General features: G+C 51.6%; 2 protein-coding genes across 2 annotated transcripts; one reads left to right on the top strand and one right to left on the bottom strand.

Moving 5' to 3' along the window:
- Positions 1–777: 777 nt before the first annotated feature.
- On the top strand, positions 778–2,356 carry LOC123446598 (mitogen-activated protein kinase kinase kinase 18-like). Its single transcript, XM_045123175.1, has one exon. The coding sequence runs from the start codon at positions 910–912 to the stop codon at positions 2,347–2,349; it is 1,440 nt and encodes a 479-aa protein (XP_044979110.1). The 5' UTR covers positions 778–909; the 3' UTR covers positions 2,350–2,356.
- A 5,359-nt stretch (positions 2,357–7,715) lies between these two features.
- LOC123448903 (ran-binding protein 1 homolog a-like) lies at positions 7,716–10,607 on the bottom strand. The gene is made up of 4 exons (XM_045125938.1): positions 10,307–10,607; positions 10,045–10,196; positions 9,811–9,936; positions 7,716–8,196 (listed from the first exon to the last, which is right to left on the bottom strand). The coding sequence occupies exons 1-4, from the start codon at positions 10,456–10,458 to the stop codon at positions 8,003–8,005; spliced, it is 624 nt and encodes a 207-aa protein (XP_044981873.1). The 5' UTR covers positions 10,459–10,607; the 3' UTR covers positions 7,716–8,002.
- Positions 10,608–11,048: the final 441 nt, after the last annotated feature.

The following is an 11,048-nucleotide window of genomic DNA, read 5'->3' as shown; positions in this document are numbered from 1 at the left end:
CGAGCTCCAGATGAGTAGGGTCGCGGGAGGGTGGCGTGGCGTGCTCTGTTTTTTGTGCTGCCTTTCGTTTAACTATTTGGAGGCGCGTCAGATATCACGAGAAACATTTTGGGCGCCAGACCACGATTGGGTTTCTTGGATGCGAGTCTAGTTACGTGTGGACACCTGAGTCCCGTACTCCATACAGCCTCATGAGCCATGTGCATACATAGATGGATGTACTGGTGCTCAAGGGCATGCAAGATTATTACTAGATCAAAAAATAGCTTTTATGCATATGTATGAGAAACAAGAAGCATATGTATGGCATTGCGGTGCACCCCTCGACTATTCCTGATTCGCAGCGTTGGATGGTGCGTGCGTCGATGACACCCATCCATACTAGTAGGAGTATATCCGAAGGAACGGAACCATGATGCATCAAAGTGACCCAAATGGACGATCGACCATGTGGCCTCAACGGAGCGGCACAGCCCCGAAGACGATAGCAGCACAAGTTGCACACCACTCGCTCTCCCACGCAAAGCCAACAACAACAGAAGAGAGAGAGAGAGAGAGAGAGAGAGAGAGAGAGAGAGAGAGAGAGAGAGAGAGAGAGAGAGAGAGAGAGAGAGGGGCCTGCCACTCCTACTACCAGTTGGTCGATTTATTCCGTGATATTATACGGAACCCAGAAAGAAATATTCGGCCAATTTAATATCCCATCCGCGCAACACGCGAATCGGGACCAAATCCCTGCCAAAAGTTTTTTTTTTTAAAAAAAAACGATGCAGCGCCCGCAACCACACACCTATATATACGCCACCGTCACGCTTGCCCTCTTCTTGCAACTCCTCACACCTTCTCCTCCTCTCCCTCTATTCACTCCTCACCTCTCTCTACACACACACTCTGTTTCACTCGTCGTCCATGGAGATGGAGTGGACGCGCGGGAAATGCATAGGGAAGGGCGCGTTCGGCACGGTGCACCTGGCCGTCCACAGGGCCACCGGCCGCGCCTTCGCGGTCAAGTCGGTCGACGCCAAGGGCGGCGCGCCGGCGGCCGCGGCGATGGCGTGCCTGGAGACCGAGATAAGGATCCTGAGGCGGCTGTGCTCGCCGTACGTCGTGGCGTACCTCGGCGATGACGCCACCGCCGCCTCCAGGAACCTGCACATGGAGCTCGTCTCGGGCGGGTGCGCGGCGGATGCAGGCGGCCTTGGCGAGCGCGCGGCGCGGCGCGTCCTGCGGCGGGTGGCCGCCGCTCTGCACTACCTCCACGACGTCGCCGGGGTCGTGCACGGGGACGTCAAGGGGAGGAACGTGCTCGTCGGCGGCGGCGGTGCCGGGTACGGCGGCTCGAAGCTCGCCGATTTCGGCGCGGCGAGGCTTGTGTCCGAGCCGGCGCCGCGAGGGCCCCGTGGCACGCCGGCTTGGATGGCGCCGGAGGTGGCCCGCGGCGGCGCGTCGACGCCTGCGTCCGACGTGTGGTCGCTCGGGTGCACGGCGGTGGAGCTGCTCACCGGGAAGCGGCCGTGGTCGGAAATCGGCGGCGCGCTCGAGGTCGGCGAGCTGCTGCTCCACATCGGCTACGGCGGGAAGCGGCCAGAGCTCCCCGCGCGCCTCTCCGAGGCCTGCAACGACTTCCTCGACAAGTGCCTCCGCCGCGACGCTGGCGAGCGGTGGAGCTGCGAGCAGCTGCTGCGCCACCCGTTCCTCACCGCGGACCCCCACGACGCCGGCGAGCCGTCGCCGTCCCCGCGAGCGGTTCTTGACTGGGCGGCGGCGTCGGACTCGGACACCGATGCGTCGTCCGATTGCCATCCGGAGGCCGACATCGAGGACGAGGTGATCATCATGGCGAGCGCCAAGGCGAGGATTGCCGAATTGGCATCAGACACGCCGCGCCCAGGCTGGGTGCGCGAGCTGGAGGAAGGCCCCACCTGGGCGTCCGACACCTGGGCCCCTCCGCCCAATCTCGAGACGTCAACCGATGCACTACCACTAGCACCACCGGTACCATCGCCATCCGACACTGCCACAGTCGCTGGCGCAGGATATGGCGGCGCCGCAAGCCGTGACGGCGTCATCGTGACCGGCCGGAGCGGCGGCGGCGGCTCCTGCCGCGTCCAATGCCGTTCCTGGTGCGACGATCGCCGTGGGTGCCATAAATGTGGGTCTGGGTTTGATCGGCCTAGTTGGCCGCCGTTGGCCGTTGCGCCCGTGCCGGTGTCATGTACTCTCTTGCGGTTGAATCAATCAATAAATTCGTTTCAGGAAGCAGCCAATGAACTGATGTTTTTATTACAGCTTCTGGTAGTACGGTTTTTCACAGCACAGATTCTGGTTCATGTTTCTGGGTGGTTTTGACTTTTGATGCTGCTGATAATTGGGTGAGCGAGCGAGCGAGACAAGATTAGAGCATCTCTAGTAAGCCCTCACACCCTTAAAAATAACCGTTTTTTACAGTATTCATCGGAAAAACGGCGTAGACTAGAACCTTAAAACCCTTAAATCCGTAAAAAAAATTAAAGGTCCAACCCTCAAACCCTTTCCCAGCCTGTATAAGTGAGGGTTGAGGGGGAAACTGCCCCTAACCCGCACTCATTTTCCCACCTCGCTCGGGAGGCAGTTGGTTCCCCCGCGCGGGAGGAATTCGCTCGGACGCCGCCGGCCCGCGCTCCGGCCGTCGCCCCGCCGCCCCTCCGCGCTCCGGCCGCCGCCCCGTCGCCCCTCCGCGCCCCGGCCGTCGGCCCGTCGACCCGCCGCCCTCGGCATCTCGCCCCGCCGCCGCCCCATGCTCCGGCCGCCGCCCCTCCACCCCTCCGCGCCCCGGCCACCGCCCAGCCGCGCCCCGGCCGCCGCCCCTCCGCGCCCGCCGCCGTCCGCATCTCGCCCAGCCGCGCCCCGGCCGCCGCCCCTCCGCGCCCGCCGCCGTCCGCATCTCGCCCAGCCGCGCCCCGGCCGCCGCCCCTCCGCGCCCGCCGCCGTCCGCATCTCGCCCCTCCGCTGCCCCGCGCACCGGCCGTCGCCTCGCCGCCCCTCCGCGCCCCGGCCGCCGCCCCTCCGCTCCCTGGTGAGATTTTTTTTTACTTTTTTACTTTTAATTTTTTGCTTCATTGGCACTAATTGTAGCCACTTGGTATGTAGATGGACTCGTTGTCGGATTGGTCGTCATCTGACGATTCAGACATTGACGAGTTGTTGCAAGACGACGACGTCGAGATGATGAGCCTCCTCGTCGACGTGCAAGCGTTTGAAGACCGCGTGAAGCTTTTGGATCAGAGGAAATGGTCGAAGATGGGGCGACTCACCATCTACCGGAACCGCGCTCTCGGACACGAGCATTTGATGCGAGACTACTTCACAGAGGTACCTACATACCCTCCTCGTCTCTTTTGCAGAAGGTACCGGATGAGACGTAGTTTGTTTGTGAAGATTATCACCGATTGTGAGGCCGCCTCGTATTATTTTACACGTCGTAGATCCGCCGCCGGTATCATGGGGTTTAGTGCATATCAAAAGATATCGGCGGCAATGCGGGTACTCGCTTATGGCATACCCGCGGATTATACCGACGAGTATCTTCGCATTGGGGAAGATACAACCACGGAGTCCGTCCGTAGGTTTGCCAAGTTGGTCATCCGGTTGTATGGTGAGCAGTATCTTCGGGCACCAAACGAGGAAGATACAAAGAGATTAATGGAAATGAATGAAAAAAGGGGATGGCCGGGGATGCTTGGTAGTCTTGATTGCATGCATTGGAGGTGGAAAAATTGCCCAAAGGCATGGCAGGGAATGTATTGCGGTAAAAGCCGTGATGCTACCATTGTTCTTGAGGCCGTAGCATCGGACGACACATGGATTTGGCATGCATTCTTTGGGTTGTCGGGAACACTCAATGATATCAATGTCCTCAATAGATCTCCTTTGTTCAAAAGATTAATTTCTGGGGATGCTCCAGCTTGCAACTACAAAATCATGAACAATGAGTACTCAATGGGATACTATCTCACCGATGGCATCTATTCCGAATGGGCAACTCTTGTGAAGTCCATCAAGGAGAAAAATGGGGTGCCCTTAACAAGAAAACAAGCTCATTTCACCAAGGCACAAGAGGCAGCCCGCAAAGGTATTGAGAGAGCTTTCGGTGTTTTGCAAGCAAGGTTTGCCATAGTTCGGGGTCGAGCAAGGTTTTGGGACAAAAAAACCTTAATGAACTCATGAAATGTTGTGTGATTCTACACAATATGATTCTAGAGGATGAGAGAGGGTTAAACCTCCCTTGTTTCTATGACAATGTTGGTACCCGTGTGCAACCGGAAAGAAACCCTTCTCGCATACAAGCTTTTCTTGAAGCACATCGTGAGATTGAGGATGGAACCACTCATGGTCGGCTCCGGGATGATCTAGTAGAGCACCACTAGCATTTGGATGGGCGGCGCATTGGCCCATGATGTATCTTTGTTTTACTTTTCTATGTCCTATTTGATTCGAACAATTGTTGTAATTTGTCCAAACATTGTTGTAATGATTTGAATGATTATTGTTTTATTCGGTGTTGTAATAATAACTAGAATGATTATTGTTTTATGTCAAATGTGATTGAATTTGTGATATGTCATATGATGAAATGTGTGATATATGAAATGACAGTTTTAAGGTTTGGGGTTGGGGCAAAGACTAGAACCCTCAAACCCAACCCTTATAACGTACCGTTATAAGGGTTGGGTTTGAGGGTTCTAGTCTTTGCCCATGTTTCTCAACCCTTAAAAATGTTAAAAATGAACAATTCTCAACCTTTAAAACTGGTTTTACATTTAAAGATTTGAGGGTTCTACTAGAGATGCTCTTAGTAGGTCAGTAGCGCGTGTGGTGTGCTTGCTTGCTCCACTTGTATGCCAATGCCAGTCTTGAGTCTTGCCTTGCCGCGAGGCCAGTGTGCGGGTGCATGCAAATGCAAACCCGTCGCTCGGCTTGGCTAGCGTATTGGGTAGTGGTATATGTGGCTTCAGCGGGAAGCCAATTTGGCTTCAAGCACTCAACTATTCCAGATTGGAACTGGAGAACAAATGTAGTAACATTTCCTGCACACCACCACGACGCGCACCACGCCGGAGAGATCCTTGCCGAGACAACACACATGCGTCATCGTCATCATCCTTCATTACAGACGTCATCGTTTTTCTTAAATCATGAGTAAATGACTTCAACTTCATCATATGTAATCGTCGACTCAACCCACACTATAAAGGTTGTATGAAATTGTATGGAGGTCCAGCGTTAAAATTTAGCCACATGCAACCAAACAAGGCATTTCAAACTCTGACGAAGAATTATAAAGAACAAAATCACGCACAGCTAACATTGAACCCTGGAACTTCATGTGACTGGTGACGTGTATCTAAATATGTCTCCTCGTGATAAACTGCAACTGAATCGTAGTTGAGAGATGGCCACGGCCTTGGTCTGAATGGATGCTCCATGTTTCTGACCCACAGTCGCAAAGACGGCGGCCATGACTCCTGTCCGATTCCTGGTTGTATTGGTGGCAAACATCGGGTTGTGCTCTTTTCAACAATGTGATTGCTATATTCTACTTGTTCAATGAGTGATGGGTGTCATAGATGTTCTGAATGATCTGGGTGAACCAAACCGGATGAGGTATAGGTTGGAGGAAGTATACTCATAGCGAACAGAGGCTTCATCCAGTCGCTCGCACGGACAGGGCATTCTACCGAGCATGTGGTCGGCGCCGGTGCAGCGAGGTTGCCAGAGACACTGAGGATGACGTTGTGGTCCCTCTTGCTGGCTACCGGGTTGGAGGTGTTGATGGAGGGCAGTGGTGAGGCATCCAGCTCTAGTACGTCGGCCTTGGGATCGACGTCGGTGATGGTTGCCACCGTGGTGATGACCTCGGCTGTAGAGGTGGTGTTGGTGCCGATAAAAGGCACAAGCATGAGCTGCTTGACCTCCTAGTGAAAGAGATCGACCGCGGGCTCGACGAAGGCGGTTGTGGCGGCGTCGTGGAACTCGTCGGCGCTGGTGATGGTGACGACCTGGGTCGGACACACTGTTGAACAGGTGACGGGCGCCATCTCGATGCAGACCGTGAGTTCATCATGGGCGACCGTGGGGTCCTCCTGGGCTTGAGTGGTGGCGGAGAAGGTGAAGGGGCGATCGTAGGGACGCTGGAGTCGTCGACGAGACCGCCATTGGCTGCTATGCCCATTGGATGCGTCGGCCGTGTGGTCGATACGCCCGCGAGGAGCTTAGAGAAAAGCACGTCGTGCAGCTTGTCCATGGCGTCGTAGCGTGCCATGGTCCGCGCATAGTAGTCATCTAGATAGGCCTTGAGCTTCGCATGCATGATGGTGGAAGAAAATGACGAACTCGAAAAACATTTGGGTGGATTTAGGAGGAAACGTGCAGCCAGGCCCAGCCTATGTACGAGTCCGTTGGAGAATCCACATACAAGTGCACGTAGAAAAGGCCTCGAACACATACAAGTGCCACAGAGGACTGGATAATCGCCGCCAATAAACGAAGAGGATATGTGACGGCCAGTGCAAACAGACGGGACGGAATTCCGCAACATTGTTTGATGGTGTAGCATTCTACTCCAATCTTGTTATTACCGAAAAGAGATGTGCATCGTGGCCCGCAGCAAGCAAGTGTTACGCGGATCCCGCTGGACCTGTACTGAACTTGTAGCGCACGTCCATCGTGTCCCGGGATCCGCGCATCCGTAGCCACACCCACCACGAGCACTTGGGCAAGACGAAGGGGGGCCTTACGCTGATTTACCAATACCATAGGTACGACGGCCGTCATAATCATACTACTACTTGGGAGCACTACTCTACGTGCTAGTAGCAACGTACGTACACGAGGATCCTGGCCGACAGCACAGCACGTCCCGGCAACCACAACCAGGCATGATACGCGAGTTTTAAAGAAGGATGATCCCGCATCAGGTTCCTGCCTGGTGCAAATCATGGGGCGTCTCATGCCCTCCCTGCTACCATCATAAATTCGCGCGCGGTGTGCCCGATCGAACAATCAATGTGCAGACAGCCAGCGACAGATCCGTAGGTAGGTGCATCGTGGTACTGGTGTTTGCTGCCGTGTACCGTTCCTTTTGCACTTCACGTCGCGTGTTACTGCGGCTGATCTGATCAGACAGTGGTGGTACGCTACACCCCCGTCGGTACGGTGTGAAAGGCTTCGATGCACGATCGTTCGCTGTACCACCGTTACGGCAGCTAGTATTCATTGCCACGGTTTGTTATTAGGAACTAGTAATAATGAGTTGTCATGCCCTCTGTACCAACCATACTGCCATGCTAATGCAGGGAGAACCAGACAATATACATATGCTCAACAATCACATTCTCCGTGACGTTTCTTCCTCCCGCTCCTACCATTTCCCGTTGTTGCTTGCCGACAGCAGAGGGCTGAGGAGGCCCCGGGGTTTCAAATCCGAAAACTTTTAGGCATCTATGCCCGGGTTCACCGAGGTCTTAGACACGGCTTGGAGTGAGCACGTCGACAATGAGGAGCCACACCAAATGTGGTTCCATAAGCAAGAAGACAGCAATTTGGCTCACCGAACGGGGTAGGAGACTTTTTCTCCAAGGCAAGGATACACCTTCACACCACTCTTCTGGCGATTCTTTGTATTGCAACGAAAATACGCAAGGCGCGGCGCACAACAAGACAGCGTCATCCAGGGATTTTGGACAACTCACACCGTATCCATTCCAAAAGCAATTCCCAAATAATTGTACAAACATGCTGACCCCAGCCAAATGACGGTCTTATCAACCAAGAAACCCATGACTGACACAAACCAAACTTTGCCCAACCCAAGCATCCATCCCACAGAACAACACAACGAAAATTTGTGAAAGGAAGATGAACTCTGACCATAAAATGAATCGAATGACACCCACTTGACAATTCGCCAGTTCGAGTATAGCAATGCTCCTAGAGCATATGATGAAATAGCCAGCCCAAGTTTTCAGTCTTCAGCATCCTTCTTATCATCTACTGCAGGAGTCTCCACTTTCTCCGTTTGTTCCTCCTTTTTGACCTCTGTTACACTTAACTTCTCTACCAGCTCGGCAGCAGACGAAACCTCCTCGCTTTCTTTCTCCTCATTCTTTCCTTGCTGCTCAGCAATCTCGTCTACAAGATCCTTGAATTTTTTGCAATCTGAAATAAAATCAAGCAACCATGAGGATGACATGATATTTGCTAGCCTCCTGACTAAAATAGCATAATGCCTCGACGCTTGTTTTCTCATGTAGGTGCAGCAACAGCACAGAAGATAGCAACGCTCGCTTTATGTAGGCATTTAAATCTCAGTCTCAGAAACTTACAATCTTGCAAATTCTAAACTAACTACTAATGAATCTTACAAATTTGTCGACACGATCAATCAAATATCTTACAATGCATATGCGTACAATCACTACACAGGAAACCTTCATGAGAGATTTTTGGACCAAAAGCCCTTGAGCTTTTAACAGTGTCAATTACATCCATACTCTTGATAAATCACTTACTACGTCCTTGTAATACACTTTCACAGTTCCACTTACAGGTCCATAACCCTTGGCCACCGCAACTAGATTAAGCTAAGCTTCTATGCAAAGCAATGGATGTGGAAAACAATGGGGATCATTTAGATGGAAAAAGCACGCATTGCTGGGATATTGTAACATTAATTATCTAAAATACTGACATAAAGCTGTATAGAAGTGTGAATGAATGCAAATTATTTTAGGATGTCAATGCTTGCAGCAATATGGGGGTCACATGATGATCAATTTCATATTTGTCTACTGCCAACTTGTATGTTCTGCTATTTGAAAAATCAAAAACTGAACGAACCTGCATAACAAAATTTACAAGTTTGATATATACCTGCCAAAATATATTTTCAATTTTGAAGAACTAAGCCACAATTTGCTAGTACAAGTTTAGGGCCTCTTGTATTGTCTAAATTCATCGAATTATACCCGCTATTACAACAAATAATAGTACAGTTTTATATACAATCCAAATCCTTTTTGCTTAAGGCGAAGAGTTATATCGTCACAAAATGTGAACACTTGAAATACAGCACATCCTCTAACTGGCTCAAAATTAATTAGCGAGAATGACAAAGAAAAAACTTACAGAAGTACAAAAGATCAAGAGGTAAGGCAGTGCTATACATTACTGACTACTGATAAGGACATGCAAAGCAATGCCATGAAAATATGTCGCTGAATGATACTCCCTCTGTACCTAAATACTTGTAGTGTTCTCCCCAGCTACAAGTATTTAGGTACAGAGGGAGTAGTATACAGGAAGAGTACTACGCTAATGATCTTTGTGGCATTCAGGGCGTACCTACCAATACCTAGGGGGTGCACCGGACACTGTCCAAAAATATGTTCTTTACTATAATTGATGCAAATTTAGGGTGTGACATCCCAAATATAGAAGAGATGCATGTATATTTTATAAGAGGATACCAGGACATTTTGTTTGTAGGTCAAATATAAAAGAGATGCATGTATATTTTATAAAGAGGATGCCAGGACATTTTCTTTCTAGGTCCGACACTGATGCCGTTCTACTATGGCGTTTAAAGTCAAAGGCCGGTATGACACTAGATCAACCCGGAGTACTGCTTAGTTAAACCCACTGCCCACAACAAACTTGGCTTGAGAACACGCAATCCATAGATCCATAGCCTGACAGCAACCAATCCTTTTGAATGATGCACGATAAAAAAAACACAAAAGCTGCACAGATGATAGGGTGTTCGGTGCTCACTCTCCACCGATCCAAAGCGGATGGCGAACATCTCCTCCTTGAGCTCACAGTCGGCAAAATCCAGCGCGTGCCACACGCACGACTTGTCGCTCCCGGCGTGCTCCTGCATCTTTGTAGTCGCCACAACTGCACACCAAATACCAAGATGTCAAAAAACACCGCCCATCCATCTAATCTGCAAATCGAAATCACCACCGAGAATTATCCCCCGAAAAGGCCCAAGCAAAGAAGTACCGAGGTGATTGGCGCAGATCTTGAGGGTCTTGGCCTGTCGCATGACGAGGCGGACCTTGGAACTCTCCTTGTGCTTGAGCAGCTTGACGGTGCCCGTGCCCCGCTCCTTCCACTGCCCCCCGTCCTTGTCGAATCTGTACAGCTTCGCTTTCCTACGGACACAAGAAGGAACACCGAACCAGACGCGTCAGACCTAGATCAAAGCCGAGAACGATCGGATCGGGCCAGATCGAGCGAAGTAACGGCGAGGGCGGCGGCTTACATGTCGAGGAGGACGTCCTCGTCCTCTTCACCGGTGGTGATGGCAACCTCCTCAAGCTTCACGATGGGAGCGATTTGGGCGCCGGTGTCCTCTTCCTCACCCGCCGCCGCGGCCTCCTCCTCCTCCTCGCGGTGCTCCGCTGGATCGGCCATTGCGGGAGTAGGGCTTGGGGCGGCGCTCGCTTGCTCTACCAGAGTTGTTGCTACCTGTTGCGGCCGCCGCGGTGGAGAGGAGAGAGAAACCCGAGCCGGGGGGTTATAAAAGCAGCATGGGGCTGGACCGTGCGCGCTGGAAAGAGGTCGGATTGGGGAAAGCAGTACCCCTGGTAGGGTTTTGAGTCGCGTCTCCGGGGAAAGCATTAGTAGGGTGTTGATCCGAATTCATTTTTCTGATTTCATGGGGTTAATATCAGAAAATTCATACTTTAAAAAACTATTGCATATTTATTTGTTTATTGCCTATTAGTGGATACTTAAATCACAGTCATTTCACATGTTCAAGTTTTGGTGTAGTTTTGGGGAAACATTATATAGTGCAGCAGGAGGCGTGATTCCATTAAATTACATGTGTCAAAAGTGTATTTATTCGGAATACTTTCTCAATATTTGTTTTAGATCAGTGTCCTATTAGTGCAACCAGAAGTGTGATTCCTATTAGGATCGTGCAGTTAGTTGCGGGTGCCTTGGTTGACGACTCGGAGGATGACGATGGCGATCCATCGCCTCCACCGTCGTCATCGTCC

The sequence above is a fragment of the Hordeum vulgare genome, chromosome 4H (assembly GCF_904849725.1).
Source record: "Hordeum vulgare subsp. vulgare chromosome 4H, MorexV3_pseudomolecules_assembly, whole genome shotgun sequence".
Lineage (NCBI taxonomy): Eukaryota > Viridiplantae > Streptophyta > Magnoliopsida > Poales > Poaceae > Hordeum > Hordeum vulgare.
This window is presented reverse-complemented; position numbering and strand designations above follow the sequence as displayed.

What these genes read in the sequence shown, in the direction of transcription:
- LOC123446598 (XM_045123175.1), top strand. Translation starts at nt 910, where the DNA reads ATGGAGATGGAGTGGACGCGCGGGAAATGCATAGGGAAGGGCGCGTTC.
- LOC123448903 (XM_045125938.1), bottom strand. Translation starts at nt 10,458, where the DNA reads ATGGCCGATCCAGCGGAGCACCGCGAGGAGGAGGAGGAGGCCGCGGCG. An exon ending in GATCTGCGCCAATCACCTCG is followed by an intron (nt 9,937 to 10,044) that starts GTACTTCTTTGC and finishes TTTGGTGTGCAG; the next exon opens with TTGTGGCGACTACAAAGATG. An exon ending in CCGCTTTGGATCGGTGGAGA is followed by an intron (nt 8,197 to 9,810) that starts GTGAGCACCGAA and finishes ATTTTATTTCAG; the next exon opens with ATTGCAAAAAATTCAAGGAT.